This window comes from Oncorhynchus masou, chromosome 2 (assembly GCF_036934945.1).
Source record: "Oncorhynchus masou masou isolate Uvic2021 chromosome 2, UVic_Omas_1.1, whole genome shotgun sequence".
In the NCBI taxonomy this organism is placed as follows: domain Eukaryota; kingdom Metazoa; phylum Chordata; class Actinopteri; order Salmoniformes; family Salmonidae; genus Oncorhynchus; species Oncorhynchus masou.
Window position 1 is genome coordinate 21,411,307 of NC_088213.1, and position 15,786 is coordinate 21,427,092.

Here is a 15,786-nt window from a genome sequence, read left to right on the forward strand (position 1 = left end):
ACAAGGTAATCCACAATGTAATCCTCCAAGACAAAAAGGTAAATCCACAAGGTGGTAGGTAAAGCATAAAAAGCCTCAAAAGATACTCAAAAAATAAATAAACAAGAACAAAAAACAGAATTCCACAAGCGCGTCCACCGGGATCAACAAGAGTACACAGAATACTAGGGCTGGGTGCTAACATACAAACACAGAGCAAAGAACTGAGGGAAACTAAGGGTTTAAATACAATCAGGGAAAACGAGGCACAGGTGCAAATAATAATGGGGATCAAGGGAAAGCAAAAGGTCAAAAAGCACAATGGGGGCATCTAGTGACCAAAAACCGGAACAACCCTGGCCAAATCCTGACAATGAGAAGTTTCAATCAGATGAAAGAGAGTGATTGCCCACAGTTGGAAGAATCTAACGTAATTTGGACCATTTGGACCAAACCAATTCTTTCAATCTATTGCACCCACTGTAGGCAAAATCCACACTCTCTTTTCCTACCACCTATCCCTCCCTCCCTCCCTCCCTCCCTCCCTCCCTCCCTCCCTCCCTCCCTCCCTCCCTCCCTCCCTCCCTCCCTCCCTCCCTCCCTCCCTCCCTCCCTCCCTCCCTCCCTCCCTCCCCCTCCCTCCCTCCCTCCCTCTGAGTTGGGTTGACAGCAGTGCATGGCTGGCAGCCTCGTCTCCTCTATTATAAGCCCACTCCATTCTGCCTGTCAGAGTGTCTCTAGTCTCTTACCTTGTGATTTCCTCTTTCAGGGCAGCCGGGTCGGGAGGGTAAAACTTGACACGTAAACACATGGTGAATGGAGGCTGGGCTGGGGGGAGAGGTCACATGTTAGAACAGATGCTTTTTCTAGTAGTTACTGTGACCTAACTAGTAGTAACTGCCAACGATTTAATCACCCAATCAAATTTGGAACTGAATATCATCATGCATACTTCGATAGTCATACATGGTCATGCATTCATGTACTTACATTTAATTTGTTTGGCAATACATTTTGTAAACCCCAACCAGTGCTGAAAAATATAAATAAAAACAAAGCAGTCAAAAACTGTGTTTTCTAGGCGCTAAATACCTGACTGCTATCCCTCTGCCTCTACTCTAGACATTAGTAACAGACTACGGGGTCTGATTGCTCTGTAGCTGTGCATTCTGACTTGTTTTCTAGAGCTGGAGGGCATTCTAGAACAGAACTCCACTAACGCTGTGTTCTCTCTACCTCACTGATGTTTATATTCATAACCATTTGGAGGAGAAAAAATATCTCTGGTGAGTTGAACAGATGTTGTCTCAATTAATCTGTATGTATAAAGGTTGAATGAAAAATGGAATACATTAAATGAGTGGGGAGGGTAAGACACTACACCAGTGATACTGGCCTAGTTTGTTGATGTTAATCACATCTCCCATACTTCACCTGTCTCTCCCCTGGCCTCGAGGTTCTGCTCTGGAGAGGAGGGCTTGGTTGAGTGCTTCACTGATAGACTGTGACAGAGTTGTGTCTGTCAAAGCCTCATACAGACTGGGGGGGGGGGGCGCTGAGTCAGAGTACTTGACCCAGTCAAATCTGATGGTAGGCCATCTGATGCTGTCTGGTACAGAGACATTGTTGGCCTTTAGGGTTGAATGCAAGGGAAGCCAGCAAGCATTTGGCCTCCATTCATAAAAAAGTATAAAATAATAGCCACTCAGCATTGAAATAAATTGAGTGAGCTCAACTGTGAATGATCCTGGTGCACCAAAAAAATGTGTCAAGGGAAGCCAGTTTGGATTTGGCTTCACTCCAATCACATCACGAGAGCAATAGATCATAGACAGAAATAACTTGAATTGTTGCAGCTCATGTTGTTGTCCTCCGGTGGCTAGCTAGCTAAAAATGGGCCCTTTCCTAAATTATCCATGGATGGAGACAGGGATTTGGAGTTGTGGTTTTACTTAATTCTCTGTACTGGCCAATGATGGCGATTCTGATCCAACCATATATTCACATATGGTGCCCCGATCTGAGAGAATGGAAGTTAAATGTGTAGCTAGGCTAATGTAGAAGGCTAATGTTAACTAGCTAACATTGCCCATGAAAGGAAGTTAGGCTAGTGAGAAAGCATTTTAGCCAGGTAACCTAGGACAACAAAAATAAAACATCTCATCAACATGAAAGAGACGAGGATGGAATTGGCGTTTCTCTACAAGTAGGGTGAGTCAACATGTTTTCTCTACTTGCACGGATGCACACACACACACACACACACACACACACACACACACACACACACACACACACACACACACACACACACACACACACACACACACACACACACACACACACACACACACACACACACACACACACACACATACACACACACACAGACACAGAGAGAGAAATCAGAACAGCCACATCATATTTAGCGTACGTTGATTGGACTCATTTGTGTTTGGTATATTTTAGTTGTCACTGTGTTAAACTAAGCATAGGTGATTTGATGATGGTGAAATGTTCAAATTGAAATGGTGCTGGATTAGTGGAGGCAGCTCCTGTTTTCTTTTGTGACTTGCGGTAACTGTCCCCGGTTCTAAATCAATAGTTGATTAGTATTCCGAAAATGTTGGAAACATTACCTTGCTTGACCATGCTGAAGGTCATGTAACTGTTTGTTTCATACAATATGCTTTGTGGACTTCACAGGACAGAGGTTGCTCTCAGGTTTTGTGATAAAACACAGGTGTGGTTGAATGTATTCTGCCACTGTGTCTTCTTATTGTCTCGGCCTTAGGTCTATATATCACGGTCACAAGGCATATGAACTAGGCTGTATCACATCCAGCCGTGATTGGGAGTCCCATAGGGCAGCGCAAAATTGGCCCAGCGTTGTCCTGGTTTGGCCGAGGTAGGCTGTCATTGTAAATAAGAATTTGTTCTTTAACTGACTTGCCTAGTTAAATAAAGGTTAACCTTTTTGGGATAGGGGGCAGCATTTTCACTTTTGGATGAATTGCGTGCCCAGAGTTAACTGCCTCCTACTCAGTCCCAGATGCGAATATATCCATATTATTATTAGTATTGGATATAAAACACTCTGAACTGTTTGAATGATGTATGTGAGTATAACAGAACTCATATGGCAGGAAAAATCTAACCAGGATGTGGGAAATCTGAGGTTTGTAGTTTTTCAAAGCTTGGCCTACCGAATACACAGTGTCTATGGGGTCAAGTTGCACTTCCTAAGGCTTCCACTAGATGTCAACCGTCTTTAGAAACTTGTTTCAGGCTTCTGCTACAAAGGAGGGGGAATGGGAGCTGAATGAGTCATGGCTCTGGCAGAGTGTCTCAGGCTCGTGACGCGCGGTCCCGACAGAGTTAGCTCTCGTTCCAGTGCTTTTCTACAGACAATGGAATTCCCCAGTTGGAACCTTATTGATGATTTATGTTAAAAACATGCTAAAGATTGATTCCATACATCGTTTGACTTGTTTCTACGACCTGTAACAGAACTTTGAATTTTTGTCTGGACGTAGTGCTCGCGCATATTTTGAACATCTGAGATGACAGTGTTGTTAAGAAAAGGCTAAGCTTGAGAGCTAGCACATTCATTTCATTTAATTTGCGATTTTCAGAAATCGTTAACGTTACGTTATGCTAATGAGCTTGAGGCTATAACTGGATACAGGTTTTTTTCATAGCCAAACGTGAACAAAACGGAGCGATTTGTCCTACACAAATAATTTTTTGAAAAACTGAACATTTGCTATCTAACTGAGAGTCTCCTCATTGAAAACATCTGAAGTTCTTCAAATGTAAATGATTTTATTTGAATGATTTTCTTGTTTTTGTGAAAATGTTGCTGGCTGAATTCTAGGCTTATAGCTATGTTAGCGCTCAATACTCTTACACAAAAGCTTGTTTAGCTATGGTTCAAATTAAAGCTATGTTAGCGCTCAATACTCTTACACAAATGCTTGTTTAGCTATGGTTGAAAAGCATATTTTGAAAATCTGAGATGACAGTGTTGTTAACAAAAGTCTAAGCTTGAGAGCAAATATATTTATTTCATTTCATTTGCGATTTTCATGAATAGTTAACGTTGCGTTATGCTAATGAGCTTGAGGCTATAAATAGAATCCCGGATCCGGGATTGCGCGACGCAAGAAGTTAAAAAACATGAGTAACCAACACGCTGCATTTCGGTCCGACTCTATTTCGACAAACGAAGATCGCAGTTCTGGAAACGTCGTTACAGAATCACCCACCACACATGGACCGAGCAGCGTGTTAACAGGCAGGAGCCACAGAAGAGGCAACAGAAGCAGCATCAGTGGGAGAGGCTGCACCACTTGGAGAATTGGACATGGGAGGAAGAACTGGACGGAAAAGGACCCTGGGCTCAGCCTGGTGAATATCGCCGCCCCAAGGAGGAACTAGAGGCGGCTAAAGCGGAGAGGCGCTAGTATGAGGAGGCAGCAAGGCGACGTGGATGGAAGCCCGGGAATCAGCCCCAAAAATTTATTGGGGGGGGGCTTACAGGGAGTATGGCTACGCCAGGTAGGAGACCTGCGCAAACTCCCTGAGCTTACCGGGGAGCTAGAGAGACCGGGCAGGCACCATGTTATTCAGTGGTGCGCACGGTGTCCCAGTGCGGGTGCATAGCCCGGTGCGGTATATTTCAACTCCGCCTATCGGCCGGGCTAGATTGAGCGTCGAGCCAAATGCCATGAAGCCGGCTCTACGCAGCTGGTCCCCCAGTGCGTCTCCTTGGGCCGGCTTACATGGCACAAGCCTTGCGCTCGGTGTCTCCGGTTCGCCTACATAGCCCAGTGCGGGCTATTCCACCTCGCCGCACTGGCAGGGCGACCGAGAGTATTCAACCGGGTAAGGTTGGGCAGGCTCGGTGCTCAAGAGCTCCAGTGCGCCTGCACGGTCCAGTCTATCCAGTACCACCTCCACACCCCAGCCCTCCGGTAGCAGCTCCCCGCACCAGGCTTCCTGTGCGTGTCCTCGGCCCAATACCACCAGTGCCAGCACCACGCATCAGGCCTACAGTGCGCCTCGCCTCTCCTGCGCTGTCGGAGCCTTCCGCCTGTTCAGCGCTTCTAGAGCCTTCCTCCTCTACAGCGCTGCTGGAGTCTCCTGTCTGTTCAGCGCTATCAAAGCCTTTCTCCTCTCCTGCGCTACCGGAGTCTCCCGCCTGTTCAGCGCTTCTAGAGCCTTCCTCTTCTACAGCGCTGCCGGAGCCTCGAACTGGATCGGAAAAGGCCGTTGCCTGTTCGGAGCAGCCTGAGCTGCCAGTCTGCATGGAGCAGCCAGAGCTGCCAGTCTGCATGGAGCAGCTAGAGCTGCCAGTCTGCATGGAGCAGCCAGAGCTGTCAGTCTGCTTGGAGCATTCAGAGCTGTCAGTCTGCAAGAAGCTGCCAGAGCTGTCAATCTGCATGGAGCAGCCAGAGCTGCCAGTCTGCATGGAGCAGTTAGAGCTGCCAGTCTGCATGGAGCAGCCAGAGCTGTCAGTCTGCTTGGAGCAGCCAGAGCTGCCAGTCTGCATGGAGCTGCCAGTCTGCATGGAGCTGCCAGTCTGCATGGAGCTGCCAGTCTGCAAGGAGCTGCCAGTCTGCAAGGAGCTGCCAGTCTGCATGGAGCAGCTAGAGCTGTCAGTCTGCATGGAGCAGCCAGAGCTGCCAGTCTGCATGGAGCAGCTAGAGCTGCCAGTCTGCATGGAGCAGCCAGAGCTGTCAGTCTGCTTGGAGCATTCAGCTGTCAGCTGCAAGAAGCTGCCAGAGCTGTCAATCTGCATGGAGCAGCCAGAGCTGCCAGTCTGCATGGAGCAGTTAGAGCTGCCAGTCTGCATGGAGCAGCCAGAGCTGTCAGTCTGCTTGGAGCAGCCAGAGCTGCCAGTCTGCATGGAGCTGCCAGTCTGCATGGAGCTGCCAGTCTGCAAGGAGCTGCCAGTCTGCAAGGAGCTGCCAGTCTGCATGGAGCAGCTAGAGCTGTCAGTCTGCATGGAGCAGCTAGAGCTGTCAGTCTGCTTGGAGCAGCCAGAGCTGCCAGTCTGCATGGAGCTGCCAGTCTGCATGGAGCTGCCAGTCTGAATGGAGCTGCCAGTCTGCAAGGAGCTGCCAGTCTGCAAGGAGCTGTCAGTCTGCAAGGAGCTGCCAGTCTGCAAGGAGGTGCCAGTCTGCAAGGAGCTGCCAAAGCTGTTAGTCTGCATGGAACAGTCAGAGCTGTCAGTCTGCAAGAAGCCGCCAGAGCTGTCAATCAGCATGGAGCAGCCAGAGCAGTCAGTCAGCATGAAGCAGCCAGAGCTGCCAGTCAACCAGACTCTTCCAGATCTGCCAGTCAGCCAGACTCTTCCAGATCTGCCAGTCAGCCAGACTCTTCCTGATCTGCCAGTCAGCCAGACTCTTCCAGATCTGCCAGTCAACCAGACTCTTCCAGATCTGCTAGTCAACCAGACTCTTCCAGATCTGCTAGTCAACCAGACTCTTCCAGATCTGCTAGTCAACCAGACTCTTCCAGATCTGCTAGTCAACCAGACTCTTCCAGATCCGCCAGTCAGCCAGGATCTGCCAGAACTGCCAGCCAGCCAGGATCTGCCGGATTCAACTGCCTGGCTGGGCTTCCTCTCAGTGCTGGGCTGCCCCTCAGTCCCGAGCTGCCCCTCAGTCCTGAGTTGCTTCAGTCCTGAGCTGCCCCTCAGTCACAAGCTACTCCTCAGTTCAGTGAGGTTCTGGGTGAGGACTATTAGGCCATGGTCGGCGACGAGGGTGGATTATCCCAGGACGCGAAGGGGAGGAACTATGACATTTATGGAGTGGGGTCCACGTCCCGAGCCGGAACCGCCACCATGGACAGACGCCCACCCGGACCCTCCCTATGGTTTTGAGGTGCGTCCGGGAGTCCGCACCTTAGGGGGGGGTTTCTGTCACGCCTTGGACTTAGTATTTTGTGTTTTAGTTAATTAGTTGGTCAGGCCAGGGTGTGACATGGGTTTATGTTATTGTGTTGTCGTATTGGGGTTTTTGTAGGCATTGGGATTGTGGTTGATTTGGGGTGTGTTTAGTTTAGGTTTGGCTGCCTGAGGCGGTTCTCAATCAGAGTCAGGTGATTCTTGTTGTCTCTGATGAGGAACCGTATTTAGGTAGCCTGGGTTTCACTGTGTATTTCGTGGGTGATTGTTCCTGTCTCTGTGTAGTGTTCACCAGATAGGCTGTAATAGGTTTCACGTTCCGTTTTGTTGTTTTGTATTTGTCTCAGTATTTTCATGTAATCATCATTTATTTCATTAAAAAACATGAGTAACCAACACGCTGCATTTCGGTCCGACTCTCTTTCGACAAACGAAGAACGCCGTTACAGTCCAGGAGTTGGCGGATGCTTTAGTCCAGGTCTGGGAGGAGATCCCTCAGGAGACCATCCGCCACCTCATCAGGAGCATGCCCAGGCATTGTAGGGAGGTCATACAGGCACGTGGAGGACACACACTACTGAGCCTCATTTTGACTTGTTTTAAGGACATTACATCAAAGTTGGATCAGCCTGTAGTGTGGTTTTCCACTTTAATTTTGAGTGTGACTCCAAATCCAGACCTCCATGGGTTGATAAATTTGATTTCCATTGATCATTTTTGTGTGATTTTGTTGTCAGCACATTCAACTATGTGAAGAAAAAAGTATTTAATAAGAATATTTCATTCATTCAGATCTAGGATGTGTTATTGTAGTGTTACCTTTATTTTTTTGAGCAGTGTATATATATTTCACATTATTGCATCAGTTCCTCAACAACGTGATATGGACACTCGTGTTTAGAATAGATAATAATGTTTAGACTGATATAATTATATGTGTACTTGTAAATAATTAGTCTGTCAAGGTAGAATGATGCTTTATTACACATAAAGTACACCTGACAAAAGCATTTCCCACAGATCAGGGTGAGGGAATATGTTTCCAAGTAAGGTCCAGTTCAATACTCACAGTAAGAAACACCCAACAGCTCCAATCAGAGTTCCTGTCCAATCTGTCTGTCTGACAACAGATGGCTGTCTTCTTCTGGTTAGTTTATGAGCAGAAAGATGTGCTACCACTTTTCTCCATCACTCTGTAAATCCCCCTCCCTCCCATCAAATGTGTTTTCCTCACAACAACAACAAAAACAACAACACTCGCATCTCTGAAAGTGTTGAGATAGAGACAGAACAGGAACTGATTCTGATTGGCACAGAACCATTGTTCCTATGGGAATAGGATCTGTGTGTGTGAGCGCTCGTGGGTGTCACGTGTGGGTGTGTGTGTGTGTATCAGGCTGTGCAGACAAGAGAGTTAACACACAGTAATAACCTCAGGCTGTGACGCAGTAGAGTACAGGGTTGGGCTCTGCTGCAGGCACACATGAAAGGAGAAGATAGAAGAGAGGGATAAACTGTAGAAATGGCCTGCTCAGTGGTATGTGTGTGATGTCATGGGAAAGAGAGTGAGAGAAAGAAAGAATGAAAGAAAGAAAGAGAAAAAGAGAGTGGAGAGGTAGGAAAGGAGAGAGAGTATGAAAGTGGCAGCAAGGGAGAGGTAGTTAAGAGAGAAACAGTCAGAAAGAGAGAGAGATAGACAGACATAAACAGAGAGAGAGGGAGTTACCCCTCCTCCCTGTCGGTTGACACCACCCACCCTCTGTTTGTCTGGGTCCACATATCTGATGCCAAAGTAGTCCTTCTCCAGCAGGTTAAGGTGGTGACAGATGAGATCAAACAGGTACTGTCCCTTTGCATCACGCTGTAACACATAAGAAAACACTACATGAATAACTGAGGAGAGACAACTACTGTCACCAATGTAGGGGTGACAGAGGTGACAACCAGGTAGAGGATATACCAGGTAATGCATCTCGTTGTACAACCGTGAAAAACAACACTAGTTAATAGTGTAGGGGTGACAGTGGTTGGTAGCCAGGCAACGCCACAGACAGTGACTGACAAAGAGGAAGAGAGGGGTGAAAACATGAACAGACACCATATAGAAAGATTTGGGGCTCAAAAGAAACGAGATTTCAGTAACACCAGAACATGGTTAATATTTCACCAACCCTGGGGACATATCTAAGGAGAATCAAATATTAATATGCAGAAACAGCCATCTGTGATGTCTCGCTGAAACCTCTACTGCAGAGGAAAAGACATGATGGAGAGAAGCAGTACGGAGAGGTAGACAAGGTGGAACATGGAGTGGAAGTGGAGCAACGTACACCTGCTGCAGACAGTGATGAGAAGGAAATGTAGAGAGTGAGAAATTCAATTGGCCCTCAGTGTAGTGCTGTGAGTGGGAAATGGAATACGCCCTGCTGTGCAGTACAGTAAATGAGAAATGGAATGGAACCTGTAGTGCAGCGCATGACAAATGGAATGGTCCCACTTCTGTAGACTTTTCAAAGAGCGAGATATGGAATATGGTCTACTGCTTGATGCCTGCTCAGGCATAGGTGGTTACTGGGTGACTGGGCTCAGCCCCAGCCTGTCTGTTGATGTAATCAGTATCCACCTCAGCCCCAGCCTGTCTGTTGATGTAATCAGTATCCACCTCAGCCCCAGCCTGTCAGTTGATGTAATCAGTATCCACCTCAGCCCCAGCCTGTCTGTTGATGTAATCAGTATCCACCTCAGCCCCAGCCTGTCAGTTGATGTAATCAGTATCCACCTCAGCCCCAGCCTCTCTGTTGATGTAATCAGTATCCACCTCAGCCCCAGCCTGTCAGTTGATGTAATCAGTATCCACCTCAGCCCCAGCCTGTCAGTTGATGTAATCAGTATCCACCTCAGCCCCAGCCTGTCAGTTGATGTAATCAGTATCCACCTCAGCCCCAGCCTGTCAGTTGATGTAATCAGTATCCACCTCAGCCCCAGCCTCTCTGTTGATGTAATCAGTATCCACCTCAGCCCCAGCCTGTCAGTTGATGTAATCAGTATCCACCTCAGCCCCAGCCTGTCAGTTGATGTAATCAGTATCCACCTCAGCCCCAGCCTGTCAGTTGATGTAATCAGTATCCACCTCAGCCCCAGCCTGTCAGTTGATGTAATCAGTATCCACCTCAGCCCCAGCCTGTCAGTTGATGTAATCAGTATCCACCTCAGCCCCAGCCTGTCAGTTGATGTAATCAGTATCCACCTCAGCCCCAGCCTGTCTGTTGATGTAATCAGTATCCACCTCAGCCCCAGCCTGTCAGTTGATGTAATCAGTATCCACCTCAGCCCCAGCCTGTCAGTTGATGTAATCAGTATCCACCTCAGCCCCAGCCTGTCTGTTGATGTAATCAGTATCCACCTCAGCCCCAGCCTGTCAGTTGATGTAATCAGTATCCACCTCAGCCCCAGCCTGTCAGTTGATGTAATCAGTATCCACCTCAGCCCCAGCCTGTCTGTTGATGTAATCAGTATCCACCTCAGCCCCAGCCTCTCTGTTGATGTAATCAGTATCCACCTCAGCCCCAGCCTCTCTGTTGATGTAATCAGTATCCACCTCAGCCCCAGCCTGTCTGTTGATGTAATCAGTATCCACCTCAGCCCCAGCCTGTCAGTTGATGTAATCAGTATCCACCTCAGCCCCAGCCTGTCAGTTGATGTAATCAGTATCCACCTCAGCCCCAGCCTCTCTGTTGATGTAATCAGTATCCACCTCAGCCCCAGCCTCTCTGTTGATGTAATCAGTATCCACCTCAGCCCCAGCCTCTCTGTTGATGTAATCAGTATCCACCTCAGCCCCAGCCTCTCTGTTGATGTAATCAGTATCCACCTCAGCCCCAGCCTGTCTGTTGACAGAATTACCCAGGCCCAGTAATATGAATGACCCAGACCCAGTAATATGAATGACCCAAGTCCAGCCATATGAATGACCCAGGCCCAGTAATATGAATGACCCAGGACCAGTAATATGAATGACCCAAGTCCAGCCATATGAATGACCCAGGTCCAGTAATATGAATGACCCAGGTCCAGTAATATGAATGACCCAGACCCAGTAATATGAATGACCCAGACCCAGTAATATGAATGACCCAGACCCAGTAATATGAATGACCAATACCCAGTAATATGAATGGCCCAGGCCCAGTAATATGAATGACCCAGGCCCAGTAATATGAATGACCAATACCCAGTAATATGAATGACCCAGACCCAGTAATATGAATGACCCAGGCCCAGTCATATGAATTACCCAGGTCTAGTAATATGAATGACCCAGACCCAGTAATATGAATGACCCAGGCCCAGTAATAGGAATGACCCAGGCCCAGTCATATGAATGACCCAGGTCCAGTAATATGAATGACCCAGACCCAGTAATATGAATGACCCAGGCCAAGTAATATGAATGGCCCAGGTACAGTAATATGAATGACCCAGGTCCAGTAATATGAATGGCCCAGGTACAGTAATATGAATGACCCAGGTCAAGTAATATGAATGGCCCAGGTACAGTAATATGAATGGCCCAGGCCCAGTAATATGAATGACCCAGACCCAGTAATATGAATGACCCAGACACAATAATATGAATGACCCAGACACAGTAATATAAATGACCCAGGCCAAGTAATATGAATGACCCAGGTCCAGTAATATGAATGGCCCAGGTACAGTAATATGAATGACCCAGGCCCAGTAATAGGAATGACCTAGGCCCAGTCATATGAATGGCCCAGGCAAAGTAATATGAATGGCCCAGGTACAGTAATATGAATGACCCAGGCCCAGTAATATGAATTACCCAGACCCAGATCTAGTAATATGAATGACCCAGGTCCAGTAATATGAATGAACCAGACCCATTAACATGAATGTCCCAGGCCAAGTAATTTGAATTGCCCAGGCCCAGTAATATGAATGACCCAGGTCCAGTAATATGAATTACCCAGGTCCAGTCATGTGAATGACCCAGGCACAGTAATATAAATGACCCAGGTCCAGTATTATGAATGACCCAGGTACAGTAATGTGAATTACCCAGGTCCAGTAATATGAATGACCCAGGTCCAGTAATATGAATGACCCAGACACAGTAATATAAATGACCCAGGTCCAGTATTATGAATGACCCAGGTACAGTAATATGAATTACCCAGGTCCAGTAATATGAATGACCCAGACACAGTAATATAAATGACCCAGGTCCAGTATTATGAATGACCCAGACGAAGTAATATGAATGGCCCAGGCCCAGTAATATGAATAGCCCAGGTCCAGTAATATGAATGACCCAGGCCAAGTAATATGAATGACCCAGGCCAAGTAATATGAATGGCCCAGGTCCAGTAATATGAATGACCCAGACCCAGTAATATGAATGGCCCAGGCCAAGTAATATGAATGGCCCAGGCCCAGTAATATGAATGACCCAGGCCAAGTAATATGAATGACCCAGGCCAAGTAATATGAATGACCCAGGCCAAGTAATATGAATGGCCCAGGTACAGTAATATGAATGACCCAGACCCAGTAATATGAATGACCCAGGCCCAGTAATATGAATGGCCCAGGCCAAGTAATATGAATGGCCCAGGTACAGTAATATGAATGACCCAAGTCCAGCCATATGAATGACCCAGACCCAGTAATATGAATGACCCAGACCCAGTAATATGAATGACCAATACCTAGTAATATGAATGGCCCAGGCCCAGTAATATGAATGACCCTGACCCAGTAATATGAATGACCCAGACCCAGTAATATGAATGACCCAGACCCAGTAATATGAATTACCCAGGTCCAGTCATATGAATGACCCAGGCACAGTAATATAAATGACCCAGGTCCAGTATTATGAATGACCCAGGTACAGTAATATGAATTACCCAGGTCCAGTAATATGAATTACCCAGGCCCAGTAATATGAATGACCCAGGCCAAGTAATATGAATGACCCAGGCCAAATAATATGAATGGCCCAGGTACAGTAATATGAATGACCCAGACCCAGTAATATGAATGACCCAGACACAATAATATGAATGGCCCAGGCCAAGTAATATGAATGGCCCAGGTACAGTAATATGAATGACCCAGACCCAGTAATATGAATGACCCAGACCCAGTAATATGAATGGCCCAGGCCCAGTAATATGAATGACCCAGGCCAAGTAATATGAATGGCCCAGGTACAGTAATATGAATGACCCAGACCCAGTAATATGAATGACCCAGACCCAGTAATATGAATGACCCAGGCCCAGTAATATGAATGGCCCAGGCAAAGTAATATGAATGGCCCAGGTACAGTAATATGAATGACCCAGGTCCAGTAATATGAATGGCCCAGGCAAAGTAATATGAATGGCCCAGGTACAGTAATATGAATGACCCAGGTCCAGTAATATGAATGGCCCAGGCAAAGTAATATGAATGACCCAGGCAAAGTAATATGAATGGCCCAGGCAAAGTAATATGAATGACCCAGGCCCAGTAATATGAATGACCCAAGTCCAGCCATATGAATGACCCATATTACTGTATCTGGGCCATTCATATTACTTTGCCTGGAATGACCCAGACCCAGTAATATGAATGACCCAGGTCCAGTAATATGAATGGCCCAGGTCCAGTAATATGAATGACCCAGACCCAGTAATATGAATGACCCAGGCCCAGTAATATGAATGACCCAGGTCCAGTAATATGAATGACCCAGACCCAGTAATATGAATGACCCAGGCCCAGTAATATGAATGACCCAGGTCCAGTAATATGAATGACCCAGGTCCAGTAATATGAATGACCCAGGTCCAGTAATATGAATGACCCAGGCCCAGTAATATGAATGACCCAGGTCCAGTAATATGAATGACCCAGGTCCAGTAATATGAATGGCCCAGGTCCAGTAATATGAATGACCCAGGTCCAGTAATATGAATGGCCCAGGCCCAGTAATATGAATGGCCCTGGTCCAGTAATATGAATGACCCAGGTCCAGTAATATGAATGAAGTAATATGACTGACCCAGGTCCAGCCATATGAATGACCCAGGCCCAGTAATATGAATGAAGTAATATGACTGACCCAGGTCCAGCCATATGAATGACCCAGGCCCAGTAATATGAATGGCCCAGGCCCAGTAATATGAATGGCCCAGGCCCAGTAATATGAATGACCCAGGCCCAGTAATATGAATGGCCCAGGCAAAGTAATATGAATGGCCCAGGTACAGTAATATGAATGGCCCAGGTCCAGCCATATGAATGACCCAGGTACAGTAATATGAATGGCCCAGGCCCAGTAATATGACTGACCCAGGTCCAGCCATATGAATGACCCAGGTCCAGTAATATGAATGAAGTAATATGACTGACCCAGGTCCAGCCATATGAATGACCCAGGTCCAGTAATATGAATGACCCAGGCCCAGTAATATGAATGGCCCAGGCAAAGTAATATGAATGGCCCAGGTACAGTAATATGAATGGCCCAGGTACAGTAATATGAATGGCCCAGGCACAGTAATATGGTTGACCCAGGCCCAGTAATAAGAATGGCCCAGTTTACCACCATAAAACACATCAGCAGGGCTGAGGCTGGCATCTGACAAAACCCTAGGTGACTGTATGGCTCAGTGTTAGCGCTGAGGATGCATCCCAAATGGCGCCATATTCACTATATAGTGCACTACTTTTGCCAGAACCATATAGGGAATAGTGTGCTATTTGGTGCGCAGACAGAATGTTCTGAATGTTAACGCTGGCTAGCACCACAGAAGCCTCACCTTTTCCAGTCTCTCTATGGGATCGCACATCCACTGGCTACTGTCTCTGTCCAGTATGTCACCGTCACAGCAGCTATACCACACACACTGAGGACTAACCTCCACGACATGAAGCGCCGACTCGCACTCCCTTAAAATACAATCATCCTACCGGTCTGAGAGTGGCAGGCAGACACAAACACCGCTCCACAGAAGCACATACAGAGACACTGCACCAACATATACACGCATATAGTACCTGTCGGCCAATTACGCACAGCGTTAACGAGGTCACACTCCATCACCACCCCCGAGGTGGAAATGCGATAACCCAGGAAGGAAACGGCTCATTTGGAGAACACACATTTCTCAGCCTTGACGTATAGGTCATGCTCCAGCAGTCGCCCAAGGACCTTGCGTACCAGGGAGATATGCGCGGCGCGTGTGGCAGAATAGATCAAGATGTCATCAATGTATACCACCACACCCTGCCCGTGAAAGTCCCTGAGAATCTCATCTACAAAGGATTGAAAGACGGCTGGCGCATTCTTTAACCCATACGGCATGACGAGGTACTCATAGTGGCCTGATGTGGTACTAAACGCTGTTTTCCACTCGTCTCCTCCCCGAATACGCACCAGATTATACGCGCTCCTGAGGTCCAGTTTTGTGAAAAAACGCGCTCCGTGAAATGATTCCACCGCCGTAGCGATGAGAGGTAGCGGATAACTAAATCCCACTGTGATCGAATTTAGACCTCGATAATCAATGCACGGACGCAGTCCTCCCTCCTTTTTCCTCACAAAAAAGAAGCTCGAGGAGACGGGTGATATGGAGGGCCGAATGTACCCCTGTCTCAGAGATTCTGTGACATACTGTATGTCTCCATAGCCAACGTCTCCTCCTGTGACAATGGGTACACATGACTCCTGGGAAGTGCAGCATTCTCCTGGAGGTTTGTCACGCAATCCCACCGTCGATGGGGTGGTAATTAGGTCGCCTTCTTTTTACAAAAAGCGATAGCCAAATCGGCATATTCTGGGGGAATGCGCACCGTGGAAACCTGGTCTGGACTCT

General features: G+C 47.3%; 1 protein-coding gene across 2 annotated transcripts in view; it reads right to left on the bottom strand.

Moving 5' to 3' along the window:
- The window catches only part of LOC135553756 (FERM domain-containing protein 5-like), a 131,188-nt gene that overhangs the window by 16,489 nt on the left and 98,913 nt on the right, over positions 1-15,786 (bottom strand). Inside the window, exons 2-4 of one of the 2 annotated variants that reach the window (XM_064985702.1) lie at positions 8,652-8,756; positions 970-1,012; positions 729-807 (exon numbers count right to left, since the gene is read on the bottom strand). In XM_064985702.1, the coding sequence (XP_064841774.1) occupies positions 729-807; positions 970-1,012; positions 8,652-8,756 (227 nt within the window). The remainder of the gene's footprint in view (positions 1-728; positions 808-969; positions 1,013-8,651; positions 8,757-15,786) is intronic. The other variant, XM_064985708.1, reaches the window with a different exon arrangement.